Source organism: Phocoena phocoena, chromosome 4 (genome assembly GCF_963924675.1).
Source record: "Phocoena phocoena chromosome 4, mPhoPho1.1, whole genome shotgun sequence".
Taxonomy (NCBI): Eukaryota; Metazoa; Chordata; class Mammalia; order Artiodactyla; family Phocoenidae; genus Phocoena; species Phocoena phocoena.
Genome location: NC_089222.1, coordinates 35461391 through 35481907, shown reverse-complemented (window position 1 = coordinate 35481907; position 20517 = coordinate 35461391). Strand labels below are relative to the sequence as shown.

Sequence of the window (20517 nt, the reverse complement as noted above, 5' to 3'; positions counted from 1 at the left end):
CTAAATTCACTGCCCACAGCCTTTGGGGGCTCATTGTGCAGAGAACCACATTGAAAATAATTTTTTTTTAAGTGTATATTATGTTTTATTAAAAAGTATAAAATTTTCAGGGGCTATTTCAGTTTTCAGTCATCCCACCTTTTTCTGGATATCTACTAAAATTCATTTAACAAGGTGAGGAGGAGAACTTTGTTCTGCTAGTAGAGGTAAAAGCTTCAAAATGTGAAGTTCTCTTTGGTTGAAGAAATGCGTTAGTGTGAATGAGTTTCATTGGGAAAGCAATCAGTCTTAAATTACTTAATCTTTGCCATTTTGAAGGTGAATGAAAGAAACTATGGCTATGAACCCTTGAGGTGTTTGGAAGGGGTGTAAAAATTAAGGAACCTGTGCTTAAGGATGACTTTATGTCCTGGGGCTTCCTTTTCGGAGGAGGCTTTAATCAAAGTATTGCTGAGGATTCTTACATTTCTAAGGGTCAAGAAAAAACACAGTAATCAGTAACTATCTTATGTAAGTACACAGAGCAGTAAATGTTAATACGTACTGAAGACCTACAGAATTTAAAGCATAGGGCAAAAGTGTTTTAATAATGATCCTCTGTGTTGGGGGTCCCCAAGACCACCCTCAGGTCTGAAATTTACTGGAAGGAGTCACAAATCTCTGAAAAGCTGGTGTACTCACGGTAGCTGTTCTTAACAGCAAATTATTACAGATTAAAATTGGCAAAGGTAAAGGTGCAAACAGTAGAGTCCAGGAGAAACCAGGTGCAAACTTCCAGTCCTAGTAGAGAGGGCATATTCTATACTATGGAGAAAAGATACATTAGTCTAATTTATTAACCATTTTAAAAAGATTTCTATGTAGTACAATTATTAAAAAGCCAAAAAATTTGGACTTTATTTTTTGAATTTTTCAAATTTATTTTTTATACAGCAGATTCTTATTAGTTACCTGTTTTATACATATTAGTGTATATATATCAATCCCAATCTCCCAATTCACCCAATCACCACCACCACCCCTGCCACTTTCCCCCCTTGGTGTCTGTGCGTTTGTTCTCCACATCTGTGTCTCTGTTTCTGCCCTGGAAACTGGTTCATCTGTACCGTTTTTCTAGGTTCCACATATATGTGTTAATATACGATATTTGGTTTTCTCTTTCTTTTCTTTTTTTTTAAACATCTTTATTGGAGTATAATTGCTTTACAATGCTGTGTTAGTTTCTGATTTATAACATAGTGAATTGGCTATACATTTATATATATATCCCCATATCTCCTCCCTCTGGCGTCTCCCTCCGACCCTCCCTGTCCCACCCCTCTAGGTGGTCACAAAGCACCCAGCTGATCTCTCTGTGCTGTGCGGCTGCTTCCCACTAGCTAGCTATTTTACATTTGGTACTATATATAAGTCCATGCCACTCTCTCACTTCATCCCAGCTTACCCTTCCCCCTCCCCATGTCCTCAAGTCCGTTGTGTACATCTGTGTCTTTATTCCTGTCCTGTCCCTAGGTTCTTCAGAACCATTTTTTTCCTTTAGATTCCATATATATGTGTTAGCATACGGTATTTGTTTTTCTCTTTCTGACTTACTTCACTCTGTATGACAGACTCTAGGTCCATCCACCTCACTACAAATGACTCAATTTCATTTCTTTTTATGTCTGAGTAATATTCTATCGTATATAGGTGCCACATCTTCTTTATCCATTCATCTGTCTGTGGACGTTTAGATTGCTTCCATGTCCTGGCTATTGTAAATAGAGCTGCAATGAACATTGTGGTACATGACTTTTTGAATTATGGTTTTCTCAGGGTATATGCCCAGTAGTGGGATTGCTGGGTCGTATGGTAGTTCTAGTTTTAGTTTTTTAAGGAACCTCCATACTGTTCTCCATAGTGGCTGTATCAGTGTACATTCCCACCAACAGTGCAAGAGCGTTCTCTGTTCTCCACACCCTTTCCAGCATTTATTGTTTGTAGATTTTTTGCTGATGGCCATTCTGACTGGTGTGAGGTGATATCTCATTGTAGTTTTGATTTGCATTTCTCTAATGATTAATGATGTTGAGCATTCTTCCATATGTTTGTTGGCGATCTGTGTGTCTTCATTGGAGAAATGTCTATTTAGGTGTTCTGCCCATTTTTGGATTGGGTTGTTTGTTTTTTTGATATTGAGCTGCATGAGCTGCTTGTAAATTTTGGAGATTAATCCTTTGGCAGTTGCTTCATTTGCAAATATTTTCTCCCATTCTGAGGGTTGTCTTTATGTCTTGCTTATGGTTTCCTTTGCTGTGCAAAAGCTTTTAAGTTTCATTAGGTCCCATTTCTTTATTTTTGTTTTTATTTCCAGTTTTCTAGGAGGTGGGTCAAAAAGGATCTTGCTGTGATTTATGTCAGAGTATTCTGCCTATGTTTTCCTCTAAGAGTTTGATAGTGTCTGGCCTTGCATTTAGGTCTTTAATCCATTTTGAGTTTATTTTTGTGTATGGTGTTAGGGAGTTTTCTAATTTCATTCTTTTACATGTAGCTGTCCAGTTTTCCCAGCACCACTTATTGAAGAGGCTGTATATCTTCATTGTATATGCTTGCCTTCTTTATCAAAAGTAAGGTGACCATATGTGTGTGGGTTTATCTCTGGGCTTTCTGTCCTGTTCCATTGATCTATATTTCTGTTTTTGTGCCAGTACCATACTATCTTGATTACTGTAGCTTTGTAGTATAATCTGAAGTCAGGGAGCCTGATTCCTCCAGCTCCGTTTTTCTTTCTCAAGATTGCTGTGGCTATTTGGGGTCTTTTGTGTTTCCATACAAATTGTGAAATATTTATTCTAGTTCTGTGAAAAATGCCATTGTTAGTTTGATAGGGATTGCATTGAATCTGTAGATTGCTTTGGGTAGTATAGTCATTTTCACAATGTTTATTCTTCCAGTCAGAGAACACGGTGTATCTCTCTTATCCGTTTGTATTTAATTTCTTTTGTCAGTGTCTTATAGTTTTCTTCATATAGGTCTTTTGTCTCCTTAGGTAGGTTTATTCCTAGGTATTTTATTCTTTTTGTTGCAATGGTAAATGGGAGTGTTCCCTTAATTTCACTTTCAGATTTTTCATCATTAGTGCATAGAACACAAGAGATTTCTGTGCATTAATTTTGTATCCTGCTACTTTACCAAATTCATTGATTAGCTCTAGTAGTTTTCTGGTAGCATCTTTGAGTTCTCTATGTATAGTATCATGTCATCTGCAAAGAGTGACAGCTTTACTTTTCCGATTTGGATTCCTTTTACTTCTTTTTCTTCTCTGATTGCTGTGGGTAAAACTTCCAAAACTATGTTGAACAATAGTGGTGAGAGTGGGCAACTTTGTCTTGTTCCTGTTCTTAGTGGAAATGATTTCAGTTTTTCACCATTGAGGACGATGTTGGCTATGGGTTTGTCATGCATGACCTTTATTATGTTGAGGTAAGTTCCCTCTGTGCCTACTTTCTGGAGGCTTTTTATCATAAATGGGTGTTGAATTTTGTTGAAAGCTTTTTCTGCATCTATTGAGATGATCATATGGTTTTTATTCTTCAATTTGTTAATGTGGTGTATCACATTGATGGATTTGCGTATATTGAAGAATCCTTGCTTTCCTGGGATAAACCCCACTTGATCATGGTGTATGATCCTTTTAATGTGCTGTTGGATTCTGTTTGCTAGTATTTTGTTGAGGATTTTTGCATCAATGTTCATTGGTGATATTGGCCTGTAGTTTTCTTTCTTTGTGACATCTTTGTCTGGTTTTGGTATCAGGGTGATGGTGGCTTTGTAGGATGAGTTTGGGAGTGTTCCTCCCTCTGCTGTAGTTTGGAAGAGTTTGAGAAGGTTAGGTGTTAGCTCTTCCCTAAATGTTTGATAGAATTCGCTTGTGAAGCCATCTGGTCCTGGGCTTTTGTTTGTTGGAAGATTTTTAATCACAGTCTCAATTTCAGTGCTTGGGATTGGTCTTTTTATATTTTCTATTTCTTTGTGGTTCAGTCTTGGAAGGTTGTGTCTTTTCTAAGAATTTGTCCATTTCTTCCACATTGTCCATTTTATTGGCATAGAGTTGCTTGTAGTAATCTCTCATGATCCTTTGTATTTCTGCAGTGTCAGTTGTTACTTTTCCTTTTTCATTTCTATTTCTATTGATTTGAGTCTTCTCCCTTTTTTTCTTGATGAGTCTGGTTAATGGTTTATCAGTTGTGTTTATCTTCTCAAAGAACCAGCTTTTAGTTTTATTGATCTTTGCTATTGTTTCCTTCATTTCTTTTTCATTTATTTCTGATCTAATCTTTATGATTTCTTTCCTTCTGCTGACTTTGGGGGTTTTTTGTTCTTTTTTCTCTAATTGCTTTAGGTGTAAGTTAGGTAGTTTATATAAATAGAGATGTTTCTTGTTTCTTAAGTTTGGATTGTATTGCTGTAAACTTCCCTCTTAGAACTGCTTTTGTGGCATCCCGTAGGTTTTGGGTCATTGTGTTTTCATTGTCATTTGTTTGTAGGTATTTTTTGATTTCCTCCTTGATTTCTTCAGTGATCTCTTGGTTGTTAAGTAGTGTATTGTTTACTCTCCATGTGTTTGTATTTTTTACAGATTTTTTCCTGTAATTGATATGTAGTCTCATAGCATTGTGGTCAGAAAAAATACTTGATACGGTTTCAATTTTCTAAATTTACCGAGGCTTGATTTGTGACCCAAGATATGATCTATCCTGGAGAATGTTCCATGAGCACTTGAGAAGAAAGTGTATTCTGTTGTTTTTTGGATGGAATGTCTGTTGAAAGTGTATTCTGTTGTTTTTTGGATGGAATGTCCTATACATATCAATTAAGTCCATCTTGTTTAATGTATCATCTTGTTTAATGTATCATTTAAAGCTTGTGTTTCCTTATTTATTTTCATTTTGGATGATCTGTGCATTAGTGAAGTCCCCTTCTGTGATTGTGTTACTGTCAATTTCTCCTTTTATGTCTGTTAGCGTTTGCCTTAGGTATTGAGGTGCTCCTATGTTGGGTGCATAAATATTTACAATTGTTATATTTTCTTCTTGGATTGATCCCATGATCATTATGTAGTGTCCTTCTTTGTCTCTTGTAATAGTCTTTATTTTAAAGTCTATTTTGTCTGATATGAGGACTGCTACTCCAGCTTTCTTTTGATTCCCATTTGCATGGAAAATGTTTTTCCATCCCCTCACTTTCAGTCTGTATGTTGCTAGGTCTGAAGTGGGTCTCTTGTAGACAGCATATATACAGGTCTTGTTTTTGTATCCATTCAGCCAGTCTGTGTCTTTTGGTTGGAGTGTTTAATCCATTTACATTTAAGGTAATTATTGACATGTATGTTCCTATTACCATTTTCTTAATTGTTTTGGGTTTCTTATTGTAGGTCTTTTCCTTCTCCTGTGTTTCCTGCCTTGAGAAGTTCCTCTAGCATTTGTTGTGGAGCTGGTTTGGTGGTACTGAATTCTCTTAGCTTGTCTGTAAAGGTTTTAATTTCTCCGTAGAATCTGAATGAGATACTTGCTGGGTAGAGAAATCTTGGTTGTAGGTTTTTCCCTTTCATCACTTTAAATATGTCCTGCCACTCCCTTCTGGGCTGCAGAGTTTCTGTTGAAATAATCAGCTGTTAACCTTATGGGGATTCCCTTGTATGTTATTTTTTGCTTTTATCTTGCTGCTTTTAATATTTTTTCTTTGAATTTAATTTTTGATAGTTTGATTAATATGTGTCTTGGCATGTTTCTCCTTGGATTTATCCTGTGTAGGACTTTCTGTGCTTCCTGGACTTGATTGTCTATTTCCTTTCCCATATTAAGGAAGTTTTCAACTATAATCTCTTCAAATATTTTCTCAGTCCCTTTCTTTTTCTCTTCTTCTGGGACCTCTATAATTCAAATGTTGGTGAGTTTAATGTTGTCGCAGAGGTCTCTGGGACTGTCCTCAGTTCTTTTCATTCTTTTTTCTTTATTCTGCTCTGCAGTAGTTATTTCCACCATTTTATCTTACAGGTCACTAATCCATTTTTCTGCCTCAGTTATTCTACTGTGGATTCCTTCTAGAGAGTTTTTAATTTCATTTATTGTGTTGTTCATCGTTTGTTTGCGCTTTAGTTCTTCCGGGTCCTTGTTAAACGTTTCTTGTATTTTCTTTGTTCTATTTCCAAGATTTTGTATCATCTTTACTCTCATTACTCTGAACTCTTTTTCAGGTAGAGTGTTTCCTCTTCATTTGTTTGGTCTGGTGGGTTTTTACCTTGCTCCTTCATCTGCTGTGTGTTTCTCTGTCTTCTCGTTTTGCCTAACTTACTGTGTTTGGGGTCTCCTATTCACAGGCTCGTAGTTCCCGTTGTTTTTGGTGTCTGTCCCCAGTGGCTGCGGTTGGTTCAGTGGGTTGTGTAGGCTTCCTGGTGGAGGTGCCTAGTGCCTGTGTTCTGGTGAATGAGGCTGGATCTTGTCTTTCTGGTGGCAGGTCCATGTCCGGTGGTGTGTTTTGGGGTGTCTGTTACCTCTTTATGATTTTAGGCAGCCTCTCTGCCAATGGGAGGGTTTGTGTTCCTGTCTTGCTAGTTGTTTGGCATAGGGTGTCCAGCACTGTAGCTTGCTGGTCGTTGGGTGGAGCGGGGTCATAGAGTTGAGATGGAGATCTCTGGGAGAGCTTTTGCTGTTTGATATTACATGAAGCTGGGAGGTCTCTAGTGGACCAGTGTCTTGAACTTGGCTCTCCCACCTCAGGCACAGGCCTCACACCTGGCTGGAGCACCAAAACCCTGTCAGCCACACGGGTGTTGAAAAAAAGTCCTTTTGTATCATATTGATCTGTTTTTCTCTTTCTGACTTACAATTTTGGGCTTTTGTGTCTGTCAGTAAGTCGGTTTTGCTGCAGTTTGTAATTTCCTAATGCTTTCTTATCAGCTGGAGTTTTGCTGTATTGGACTTTTTAAGTGTATGAGCATAATGATGCTTTCAGTAAATCCTTTAATAATTTATCAGCAGAAGTCTTATGGAATTCCCTGGAGATCTCGGTGTATTCTTGTGTGTGTTTTACCTCTTTAAAGAGAAAAATGGTTTAACACAAAAGTCATATATGCTCATTCAAAAAGCTAGATACATCCATGCATTTGATAGACTTCTCAGGGGTATGTACTATGTGCCAGAATTATATCTTGAAGAAATATTGCAAAAGGCATAGAATATGAAAAGAGAATAACTTTTTTAAAAATTAATACTAGTGAAAGCAAGATCCCGTTGCACGTGTTTTCTGCACCTGGCTTTTTTCATTCAATAACTTGGCCATTTTTCCTGTCTGCACACCTGGGGGAAAAAAATCTATGCACTCTTCTTTTTTACTTACTGTGTTTACTTATAATTCAGCTAATCATAATTTGCAATTATAAAAGGGCAGTCTTTAAAAGTTCTTATTCTTACTGTGTACAGTGTACCTCATATTTTCTCTTCCATGTATTCTATACTAAGAAAACAATCTAACTCATATTTTCTCTGGTGTCTCTTTTTAAGTAAATCTCATTCTCTGAGGTAACTGCATCGTTGGGAATATTATTTTCATGAGCACTGATCATTTTATTTATCCCCTCTGAGCTCAGCCCTCTTTTTTTTTTTTTTTTTTTTGCGGTACGCGGGCCTCTCACTGTTGTGGCCTCTCCCGTTGCGGAGCAACAGGCTCCGGACGCGCAGCCTCAGCGGCCATGGCTCACGGGCCCAGCCGCTCCGCGGCATGTGGGATCCTCCCACACCGGGGCACGAACCCGTGTCCCCTGCATCGGCAGGCGGACTCTCAACCACTGCGCCACCAGGGAAGCCCTGAGCTCAGCCCTCTTACTTCCTAATTTACTCCTCCTCATAATGTAAGAGATTTAAATGCTCTTAAAATGCTCGTTGCAACCAAAATAGTATTTGCAGTTTTTAACTTTTTACCAGAACATTTGGGTTTTAATAAATTTAATTGTATCTTTTAAAATTTAAGATAAGGAAAAGATTGTAACAATTAGTATTATGCAAGGGTAGGAAGTAAGGGAACCAAAGTTTTAATAAGTGACGTAAATATGATTTCTTTGCCAGTAATAGTAAAGCTAATTTTATAGACATATAGTAGAAAAGAGTCTAGAGAGCAAGTGTGGAGTGACTTTAACTTTATTTTATATGTTTGTTGGACGCATGTTACTTTGCCTTTATTGTTTTAGTCATCAAATAATTTTGCACATGCTTTCTCACCCTGATGAGGATGCTTTTTCTTTGCACAAAATAGAGAGCTGTGGTACATATGGATGAACGTCGAGAAGAACAAATTGTGCAGCTGCTGCATTCTGTGCAGGCTAAGAATGATAAAGATTCGGAAGCACAGATATCCTGGTTTGCTCCTGAAGATCACAGGTAAAACAAAAAGTATTCTTTTAAAGATGAACAAAGAGTGACACTTCTTTCAGAGCACTGGCCGGAAAAAAAAGATAATAAAAATAACATCTTTAGGCTCTTCTATAAGTGAAATTTAGCCTCAAAGTAATCTTTTTTCTTATGTAGATTGAGCAAATTTGGTGAAATATTTAAAAATTTAGGTGGCATATTTATTCCCACAGGAGATCTAAATGGTAGGAATTGTCTATATAGGATGTTGATGAAGTTTTTACTTAGTTCTTCCTACCCATCATCTTTGTATTTCCGGAATTTTCTTGTGGAGGAGATCTGTGAGAAGTTAAATTGCTGCTGTTTTAGGAAAATCATAGGAACTGTATCATCAGGGGCAAATTAGAAGTAGTTTCTCTGGGACTGTGTAATGTAGCATCCCACTTATAGCTCAGAAAGGGTGGCAGGAAAATGAAGTTGTGAAATAAAACATGGCTCAGAAAACTTGATAAGGTGTTTTGATGTGCTTATGTTCACTGTGAGTCTTTGCAATGGAGGAATTACTATTGGGTGGATTTTTATTTTCTTAACTACCACAAGGAATAACCTGTCTGGCAGTGTCTTATTTGTAGGGCGGAAAAAAAATTTGAGTTCATTATAAGAATCTTAAATATTTTCAAATTGCTCTACTAAGAGAAAAGAATAAAGGCTTTTGATTTTGATGACTTTGAAATCATTAAACAACATATATTATTTTGTTTCAGGGCTTGAGTGGCTCTTCATTCAATCTTTATCATTTTTTATTTTGTCAAAATAGATATGGGACTGATGCTCCTGCTGAGAACAAACCAAACTCAGTAAAGAAAGTTGAGGATCAGGAAAAAAAATTGATAAATCAAGAAAAGAGGCCATTTAGAATCAGGGAGAAATATATTGACCGCGATTCTGAATATCTCTTGCAAGAAAATGAACCAGATGTAACTTTAGACCAACAATTATTGGAAGATTTACAAAAGAAAAAAACTGACCTTCGGTATATTGAAATGCAGGTAATGGAAAGCAAGATGGGGAAAAAATTTTTACTTGTCATCTCTTCTGACACTTGATAAAAATGTATTTATGGTTAGAGGTAGTTGCCTGATATAAATCAGTGAGATTGCTCAACAAGCCATCCTCTGGGAATTTTTTTCCCCCTTATAGTACAGAAAAGTAGTGGGAATGGAATTACACATAAGTAGCCTATCTCATCTACAATAGTTTATATGGTGACGAGAAGAAATATCTGAGAAATGGTAGTGCAGATGAAAAAAAATCACGCTTAAGTTTAACATTTCTAGGCCATTTTAGTGAGATGTCATAAGAGACAAGGGTGGTTAGAATTGTAAAGTTTTTTCTTTTAGAACATCTAATCCAACTCTTTCGTTTTACAGATGTTAAATTCCTCAAAAGTTATATGATGTGCTTACGTTCACCAACACTTTAAAGACAGAGGTGTCTTTAAATTCTGAAATTCTCCTGAGTTTTTCCAGTATTTTCTTTTCCTGCTAGACAAGATATTTTACAGTCCTTTCCTGTTAGAACATAAAATTGAATGCTTTATGGATATTCTAGAAAGAGATGTAATAAAACGTTCACTTTTTTTTTAAAAGAAAATACTGAGGCAATTCTGAGGGCTATGTCTTGAATATGCAAATATGTACTGCCATTTTTGAGAAAGGCAGATTATTACATCTCCTGTAGGAAAGAAAGGATCTATTGACTCTCACTGCAGGTTGGATATCCTCATTAGAACAGATCAGCTGAGGTTATCCAGGACCAAATTGTGTAGCTCTTTGATGCCTTTTGAGTGAAAATATGAATTGGGGACAGGAGTTTTCAAGATGTATTAATTCAGAATATTTTAGTTGTCTTATAGCCTTAGGAACAAGAAGAGTTAGCTACTGTCTCTGTTTGCTTTGTATGGAGGACAGAACTCAAATATTATTGAAGATGAGTAATTGATCTAGTTCAGAGAAAGTTAGAAGAAATGTGCAAAACAAAAACAGTGGGTGGTCTTCCTTTTGGTCAGGCACTGTTGTAAAAGCTTCACATGTACTACGTCTTTGAACCTCTCAACAGCCCTGTACAAGAGATTACGCATGTCTGTTACAGAGGAGGAAAAAGAATCTTAGGTTAAGTGACGTATCTATGGTTGCACAGCTCGTAACAAAACCAAGTCTAAAATTTAGGTGTGTTTAAGAGCTCAACTTTTTAATCCTTGGTAATATGCCATATTTTTCTTTCAGTTATAAATTTTTTTAAACATTATTTTTCCACTTTTTAGATGCCTGTCATTCTCCTGTGTTTACCAAAGACTAAATAAGACATTCCCTGTTCTCAGACAGCTTATAATCTCATTGCTAAGTTCATTAGTTCTTTTTTATAAAAATTCTTTAAGTCTTGACACCTCACATAAGCTGTGAGGTAATACTTTTGCGCTCTTAACATATGTATCTATGATATATTCTGTTTACCAGGATTATAATTTGATTACATTTCTTTTGTAAAAAAATTAAAAACTTTTTTTTTTAATTTCAGCATTTCAGGGAAAAGCTGCCTTCATATGGAATGCAAAAGGTAAAATAAATATACACTATTTAATTTGATTTGCAAAATGTTTAAATACATTTTTTTAAAGCTCTATATCAAGAAGAAATATAAATTAATGAACCTTTCCCTAAAGGATATTCTTGGAAGTTCATTTTATTCCTTTGAATTGTTGAAGGACTTAAAAAAAAAACAAACCCAGTTCTGAAACAATTTTCCTGAAGTTTTCTCATATGTCCATGAGTTTAAAAATAGAATTTTCACTTGTAAGTTGCTTTGGATAAATAACCCTTGCTCTTAATTTGAGATCAAATATTTTAATTAAAATTGGGGCACTGCTGAAAATACAGTGCTTTAATTAACTTACTATGTTTCCTCATACAATCATCCTGTGTAGAATAATATAGCCTCCTATCCTTCTTTGACTTCCTAACCTTCCTTTATTTTTCTTTCCTTTTTATAGCACTTACTACCACCTGACATGTGTATCTTCCCCTCCTAGCAGTGTTAAGTTCTTGAGGACAGAGTCTATTTTGTTCACTATGTACCTCTTGACTCAGAACAGTGCCTAACATTCTATAGACCCCCAGTAAATATTTGTTGAATGAATGAATCACATTCTACTTCTCAGTACTTGCTACCTGTAATTTCAGTGTTGAAACTTGGAACTTGTTCTGATATATATGAGGTGGTAGAATAGATAAGAAATTTTTAAATGGTGGGTTTTCATGTTAGATTGTTTCATAGATAAAGATACCTCATGACACCTCTTTGAAGTAGTGGGATGGTTTTGTTAGTATGGTGAATATTACTTTAAAAATACTCGTGTTTATCTAAACCTTATAAGAAAGAAGATCTTTCCCAAGTAGGCAGTTTTCTAGATATCTGAATTTTAGTCGTTTGGTTTAGGTATTTAAAACTTGTCTTTATTTTAATTATTTGAAAGGGAGTCGTCTTAAATTATACTCTTCCTTGTTCTTGAAAACAGTATACAAAACTTGTCCTGCAGACAAAGCCATATTTATGATTTATGATATAAATCCTTAATGTTCCTAGTAGTTTTTTAGGTATCAGGGGATTTGCCTAGTACTCAGTAGCCCCACATGTCACCATTCTTTTTAATTTATGTTAATTCTTATGTATGGTTTTATAACCTGTCTCTTCTTGTTCTTGTCAGTGTGTTTTTCATTAACAGAGCCATGGCTCTGTTCTTTTTATAATTTGGTGCTTCTTATCTCTTGAAAACTGGTAGATCCAGATATCCAAACTGCCAGCATTGCATATAACAGAATTTTAGAAGTATTAATATGCTTGTTAAAAACAATTACCTTCAGTTTGGTAGGATTTTGGTAACTATCTTTTCAGACTTAGTCAACATGTGATGTTCTTCACTTATTTTCCCTTTTGAAATAGGAATTGGTAAATATGATCGATAACCATCAGGTAACAGTAGTAAGTGGTGAAACTGGTTGTGGAAAAACCACTCAAGTTACTCAGTTCATTTTGGATAACTACATTGAAAGAGGAAAAGGATCTGCATGCAGGATAGTTTGTACTCAGCCAAGAAGAATTAGTGCCATTTCAGTAAGTAATCTTTCACTTTTTAAAATTCCCCACTTTGTTTTCTGTTCTCCTATGTAGTCCTGCTAGAACTTACTGATTTTGAAGGTTGGGGTGATTTTTTATTAGGTTTAAGATATGTTGCTATAAAAGCAAAATTTGGTTAACAAGTATTTGGTAGTAAAGCCCAAAAAATTAACCTCTCTCTCTGTTAGTGATAATAGATGTTTAGGAGTCAAGATAAATTAAAAATCCAGACAATTTTCAGTATAAAAGTAAAAGAACAAAAAATTGATAATGTTTATAGAATTGATTAGGAGCTTCAAATAATCTGCATCATTAGATGCTTTACATTTTACTCCCTGATTCATTCAATACTGTTTTCGGCACTCTCTGATTGTTTTTTTCAGTATATAAGTACACTGAGTGGTGGTAGCTGTATTTCTGACGTTTTAATGCAATTCAGTAAGAGGGAATTTATCGTAAAAAAATAAGGCATTGTTTCAGGTTTATCATTAAGCAGGTATAAGTACATGTTTATTACAAATAACATTTTTTGTGTTTAGTTAGATGACCTAGTTAAATATATGAGTTATATGTTCTTTAAAAATGTTCGGGGTTTCTTACAACATTCATTGTATATAGTACATTTATTTCAGTGTTATGGAATTCTGTGTGTAAATTTAAATTATGAAGATTTATGGTTGTATTTGGTTTTATGATAGTACTATTTATTACATCTCTAAGTCATTTAATACAGAATCTGGTCAGGAACTGCATTACCAATTATAGCATTGTTTTGTAGGAGCTACTATGTACGTTTTAAACTATGGTTTCTAAGAGATACTATTTTAAAAAAAGTAAAGCAGCAGTCTTTATGGGAGGACGATATTCCTAGAAATGGCATAGGTTCATAGAATGGTGAAAAGTAAGCCATTTTTGTCATAACACTGTTATATAGCCTAACTTAAGTTAAAAATCTAATCTTATCATTTTCACTAATATATGAGTGTATATATTGACAGTAAGGAGAAATGCAAATTAGGTTATTTCTTTGCTTATTTTTCTAAGATCTGTTGGTATTTGAATGGGCAGTTTAATCAGTAGCAGAAAGTGAAGTAATGGTCCAAGTCAGTTTATATGGGATAGAATGATTGAAAACTTTTCCTTCTGAAGTATTATTTCTCAAAAACTAATCATGTCATTTTCTATTTCTAACCTCATAAATCACTGTTCTGTCACTAGATGACTGGTGGTTACTTTTAGTTCTACAAATCAGTGTTGGATTATAAGATTTCATCTGTCTAGAGCTTATCTTTGGCAGCCATAACTTTAAGAACATAACCAAGAACTAGAAGTTAAGCCTACCAATCTCTACGAAAAAGAAACAAATGAAAAATAGTATCAACGTATGTTTACCCTCAAATTATATACAAGTTTTACAAGTTTAGATTACGATTTCCAACTTTTTTTTTAAAAAGACAAAGGTAGAGAGGATTTATAGAAAGTTGCTTTGAAAATAGTTATGAGAGAGAATTTCAGAGGAAATGAGAAGTAAACATAAGAAGCAGGTAGTCTTCAGCTCTTAAGGGACACAGTTTTAGATACCTCAGATTTTAATATCTGTTTCTATTTTTTTAATTCTGAAAATCTAATGGATAGTGTTTCAGCAACCAGATTTTCATAGGCATTCACGATATTTACTGTAAAGGAGATGTTTTCTTTGTAACTGTACTTTATTTTAATTAAAGGTTGCAGAGAGAGTGGCTGCAGAAAGGGCAGAATCTTGTGGCAATGGTAATAGTACCGGATACCAAATTCGTCTCCAGAGGTAAAGAATGTTCACTTGTTTACAGGTAGATTTTAGTGAAACTTTGAAATTAGAGATCCAAAAGAAAGATCTTTCCCCTATTTTTATGCTGATTATTGCTATTAGAATTAAAGTAACTGCAACATATGAGGCTTGCAACCCACAAAATCATTTTTTTAACCCAAATTCAGATTTGGATTGCCATTTTAAGATGTCTTTTACATTATGGAATGATTAGAAAGATAACATTTTTCCTGGTTATATGTTAGTAGACCATCACTCACTCTGAAAAGGAGTTGACCTCCTGTATATTTTGATACCACCTGCAGCCACTGACTGACTGTATTTAGTTTTGTGTCTTTAACCCCCTATCCCATTCCACTGTATTTCTTTAGTCCTTCTCTGCAGGTCAAGATTCCATTTACCTTTTTAAATGAATTGATTTTCTAATCACTGAACAGAAGTTTAGTTCTCTAAATATTTGGTCTTTTTCTGAATGGTAGCACTTTTGCTTTTAAAAAGAAATCATTAACGTTGTATCATAACAGAAATAATGTATAATGAACTTGAAGCTAGTATGTCTCATTACTGTATCATTGTAAGGGTTCCAGTAACTAAAATTTAAGTATGAAGTTTTTCATTAAAACTGAAAAAAAAATTTTTAATTGAAGATATTCTTTTAAACTTTTGTAGTACTTAAGTAATTTATTAGTAAAGAAAACCAAGAATTAACTCATGTCTTTCATTCACAGTCGGTTGCCAAGGAAACAGGGTTCTATCTTATATTGTACGACAGGAATTATCCTTCAGTGGCTTCAGTCAGACCCGTGAGTATGTTTCAACTCAGGACATTTAGTTAAATGTTATCAGAAGATGTAATTAGGAAACTGGATTTTATTAATTTATGTAAAAGTAAAATGATTCTGTTTTTGAATTTTGTGCCGAGTAACGAACTTTACACTTCTGCTTTAGGCATTTGTCCAGTGTTAGTCATATCGTGCTTGATGAAATCCATGAGAGAAATCTACAGTCAGATGTTTTAATGACTGTTGTTAAAGATCTTCTCAATTATCGACCTGACCTGAAAATAGTTTTGATGAGTGCAACATTGAATGCTGAGAAATTTTCAGAATATTTTGGTGAGTAAAATTTATGGTTGTTACTTTAGAAAGTTATCACAAAGCCATTGAATTTAGAAACAGTTTTTTAAAGAAAACTAATATAGTGCTAGGTACAGAGTAGTCAAAATAAATGTTTAGCAGTTCATTTTATTTGAATATTCATCTACCCTCTAGTCTCACAGAGAATTGGGCCTGTTTTTTAAAAATGTGGCATCATCTCTGTTCTTATAGTGAAGACATGTAGCCTTTTGGTGCTTCCACCAGATAATTAAGGTGACATCAATGAAGTCAAAGCACAGATTTGAAGAATTTTATAAACTTTTTTTGTGATTCTTCTGTGGCTTTTATGTAATATCACAGGCTAGGGTGGCAGTTTGCTAATAACAGTAATAACTAGCAACCACTGTGGAATACCTTCAATGTGCCAGGTAGTGTATTTGGCATGTCTTCATCAGTCCTCATAATACCTTGTGAAGTAGGTGCTATTCTTATTTTTACAGATGAGGAAACAGCCTCAGAGTAGTTAAGTAGCTTACCCAAGGTTGCATATTTAACAGAGACTCAAGATGATTTGAAACTAAATTTGAGGGAATTCTCTGGCAGTCCAGCCGTTAGGACTCAGTGCTTTCACTTCTGGGGCCTGGGTTCAGTCCCTGGTCAGGGAACTAAGATCCCACAAGCTGCACAGAGTGGCCAAAATATAAAAAAAGAAACTAAATTTGACTAGCTGCAGAGTACATTCTTTTAAAATTATGCCTTACTGTCTCTCCTGCTTAAATTGTTGGAGCAAGGAGAAAAGGGAATTAAAATGGAATAGAACTATAATGTGTTTATATTCAGCCCGGTTGACCCTCAAAGCCTTGTGAGATTAGTTGAGCATATTATACTTTGTCTTTGTCTCTGTCTCAGTCCTTTTTGACGAGAAATCCAGAACTAACTTTGAGTAAACTTACGCAAGTCAGAGGCAGAGTTTGGTGCCACCTCAGATACTTTGATATGTGTCTACAGTGCTGGCCTTCGTTTACAGTGTATATGGTTTATTTTGTTCGATACAAAAAACCTAAATAGCATTTAATAACAATACTAAGACTTATTTTTTCACTAATGATTCTAAAATAGTAAGCAACAGTTTAATATTTGGTCAGGTCTTACTTTAACTACGTTTCTTCTTTCCATAATTCTGGATACCACAGGGGTTACGTTTCTTATGTAGATTTCACTAAAACTTAGGTTCTCATGGCACTATCTTGGCTAATGACGAAGAGAAGTAGACTTAATAGGTCTTGAATCCAACTTAAAATACTCTGTTTTTTGGTATTCTGGGTTACTTTGTAGAACTGTGAGATGTGTGTACAGTTTGGCAACAGTAAATCAGTACTGAGTGAACACTAGACTGCTGATTTTATTAAATTAGATATGGAAAAATAAGGTAGAGCTGTAAAAGTGTCAGGACCACTTTCTGAAGTTAAAACTAATGGAGTCATTGTCCTATTTACAGTCTGTTGAGTTGTTTTTGGGTTTTTTTTGAACATTCAAGTACAGATTTATGTTTTATCTACCATGATAGGTAACTGTCCAATGATACATATACCTGGTTTTACTTTTCCGGTTGTGGAGTATCTTTTGGAAGATATAATTGAAAAAACAAGGTAAGTAAATATTAGGAACTAAAAGAGATTAAAAATACTAACATGTCACCATTTTGTCAAACTTTAGTCTCAGAAACTCACCCTTAAAACTGTTTCGAACTCATCTCTAAAACATTGTTTTTCCTTAAATCAGGGATTCCCAAACTTGGTTGCACATTAAAATGACCTGGAGCTTTTTAAAACCCACATTCACACTTCATACCATAATTATATTACAGAGTCTAGGCTGGTAGCCAAGTGTCAGTGTTGTTTAAGGACCCCTGGGCAGTAAAGTTTGGGAACCTCTGTCTTTAGCGCTGAACCTCTCTTCTGGTTCTCCTACCTGGTATTCATTCTCTTTTGCTGGCTTCTATTCCCCACCCTTTAAATATGATTTCCCCCTAGAGTTCTCACTTATACTTTTCTCAGCCTTTTATTTCACTGTTAAATCTTTTTTCCATGACCATAGTTCCAAATTTTCAGAACTATTTTCCAGTAGCTTGCAGAACTACAGCTTCAGAACTGAAGCTCTTCCTGAATTCTAAACGTGTTATCTAACTCTATACTCAACAGCATTGCAGTACCACAGATTTCTTGAACCCCACATTTTTCAAACAGAAATCATGATCTTATATTTGATTCCCGCCATGCTTCCACCAAAAAATTAAAGCAGTCTGTGTTGCTTAGTATGCCTTATTATAATGGTTACTCCTATTATCCTCCACCCAGTTGTCTAAGCTGTAAATCAAAAGAGCTGGTGTTTATCAAGCAGTTATATACCAGGATATGTTAACTGCTTTACATGCTCAGTAACCAAACTACTCTAAGTCATTCTATATGCCATCCCACTCTGCCCCTCAAAAACCCGGAGAGCTTTCTCCTTGAACATACCTTCTCATTTTTATTTCTTCTACTTAAGGTCCTTATTATCTCTCCTGTGTTAATATAATAGTTCCTCTCTTGGCACTGTGGTCTTCACTCTTACAACTGCTGCCATCTATTTTCCAAACAAATCTGGTCATGTGAGCTTTCTCCCCCAGGGCATGCCCCTTGAGATTTCTTTTTGAAAACTGATTGAGGAACCTTTATTGGTATGTCATGGCCTGTAGCAGAGCTCCTCAGCTGGTAGGCCCAAGTTATTGATCCCCTCCACACTGGTCATTAGCTGCTAGAAGGCTTCTCGAGGAGCTGTACAAAATTATGTTAGTATTCCTTGATGAGGAAGGGCTGGGAAAGCACAGCCCCATAGGATCAGGTTCCAGTTCCTTAGCCTGTCACCCCAAGGCTCTTTTACAGTCTGGCCCTGTCCTCTCTTTCTAGCCTCATGCATCCCATGGTCTGCGCATCCTAAATGCACTATTCTCTAGTCTGCCATCTTGTGCCCTTTCATGACTTTATGCTTTGTTACGTGCTATTTCCTCCTTTTAGAGCTACGTTTGCCACCTTCTTCATCTTTTCATCTATGAACTGTTATGTAAGAACAAATTCCAGCTTCGTTGCCCATTAAGCCTTCTCTGATGCCTCTCACAGAGTGAGTTACCTTCTCAACAAGACTCCCAGAGCACTTCTGTCATATCTCTTGTAACACTTATTGCCATGTAATGTATCTTTTTATATTTGCCTCTTGCACTAGATTTCAAATTTTCAAGGTCGAGGATTTTGTCCTGTTCATCTTTGTGACTAGTGCATAGCATAGTGCCTGGCCTGTAGTAAACATCTGAAAAATATATGGACAGATGTAGAAACATTTGTGCTGAGATTTTTTTTCAAGATTCCACAGCTTACTTGTTAAAGGAGAAAATTAGGAAGTGATAGTGGGAAGGTGAGAACAAAGATCCTGCTGCATATTTCACATGGAGAAGTCAGCTTTTGAGTGGACTTTATTTAACAGATATTTTTTAAACTTGATGGCTTGCACTGTGCACTAAGATCTGAGCATAAAACAAGTGAAAGACTCATTACACACCCTCAGAACTTATATCTAGATAGGGAGACATACAAGCTATTACTCTAAGGTGTGATTGACCTGTTCCGGGGAAGTGAGAGTACATTGGAAATGAGTTTATAAAGCAGGTATAGGCTGGATAAGTCAGGAAAGTAGTGAAATCAGTGTAGCAAAGAGGGAAGTGTGTATGTCAGGGAGGAACATATAAAAGTGAAAGTGTATGTTGGTCTTCCATGCTCTGGTTTTATCATCAATGCTTATACATTTTTATGCTCTCCCTCCTCAATTCCACTTTCTACCATGTGTCCCATTTCCTACCATAGCACATTTACCAGTTGTTTTCTAAGATAATAATAGGCAACAGCTTGACAATAAAAGCAAAGTTCCAGGGATCAGTAATCTAAAATTACATAAAGATGGATTGCTTTCTTAAGGTCCCCATAAGGCAGGGAATGTACAAGGAATGGTAGCGAAGGGGAGTCTCTTGAAGCAAAAGGATGGTATCTGTGCACTTGTCATTCTTTAGCCAGCCTAAGAGGGGAGGTGAAGTAGGGTGGTCATTGGATAAAAGTTTTCAGCAGAGGCCCCCAGCTGTTCCTTTCCCAGAAGAAGAGCTGCACTACAGGGAAGTAGGGAAGAAAGTAGGTGAGGTGTTACAGAGGGTTGTGATTGGGTTCTTGGGGAGGGGGGTTAAAGGTTACCTCGGTTTTTGGAATTGCTGGGAAGGGAGCCAACTGTGGGTCCATCCTGCTGACTAGACTAATCTCTGTCTCAGGTTGTCCTACCTCACGTTGGTGCCTCTATATGTATCGAAGACTTAGGGGAATCCTGGGTCACAGGTACTGAATAGGGAAGGGGATTGATTAATACTTTTGGGGTGTCTGCTATGTGTCAGGCACTGTGCTTTATCACTTTTTTTTTTTTAATTCTCATACAATACTGTTAAAAGAGTATTAGTCTCTCAAATAAGGAAACTAAAGACCAGAGGTTTATACCTTGCCCAAGGTCACACAGCTAGTCAATGGCAGAGCAAGGACATCAGTCCCATTCTGTCTGACTCACGAAGCCCATGCTCCAAATCCTCCATTCCATCTGGATGCTCTCCTCCAGGTGAACTCTGAGGGGCTTTGGGGTTAAAGTGTAGGTTCATTTTTCTTTGTCCCTCTCTACTCCCATGCCTCTGAGAACCCACTTATGGTAGGTGACATTCTTGGGCAGATGTGCCCTCTGCTTTTAGCAGTCACTGCAGCATGGTGGAATCAAAGCATAGCATTGGACTGACACGTAAGAGATTGGAATGCTGATTCTCGCTCTGCTGTTACTATGTCTGTGAGACTGAGCAGAACTAAGTAGTTCTCAAGCATGGGTCTGTAGATCTCTACACTGTCTGAATCTCCTGGGGCACTAATTAAAATTCCTGGATTAGCAGACCCCAGCCAGACCTACTGAATCCAAATCAAAATATAGGATTTAGGAGTCTGTT

General features: G+C 36.1%; 1 protein-coding gene across 2 annotated transcripts in view; it reads left to right on the top strand.

Moving 5' to 3' along the window:
- Positions 1–20517, top strand: part of DHX36 (DEAH-box helicase 36) — a 49118-nt gene that overhangs the window by 5224 nt on the left and 23377 nt on the right. For both annotated transcript variants that reach the window (XM_065875725.1, XM_065875726.1), the window contains exons 2-9: positions 8290–8414; positions 9202–9433; positions 10962–11000; positions 12384–12554; positions 14282–14361; positions 15093–15167; positions 15313–15479; positions 17029–17110. In XM_065875725.1, the coding sequence (XP_065731797.1) occupies positions 8290–8414; positions 9202–9433; positions 10962–11000; positions 12384–12554; positions 14282–14361; positions 15093–15167; positions 15313–15479; positions 17029–17110 (971 nt within the window). The remainder of the gene's footprint in view (positions 1–8289; positions 8415–9201; positions 9434–10961; positions 11001–12383; positions 12555–14281; positions 14362–15092; positions 15168–15312; positions 15480–17028; positions 17111–20517) is intronic.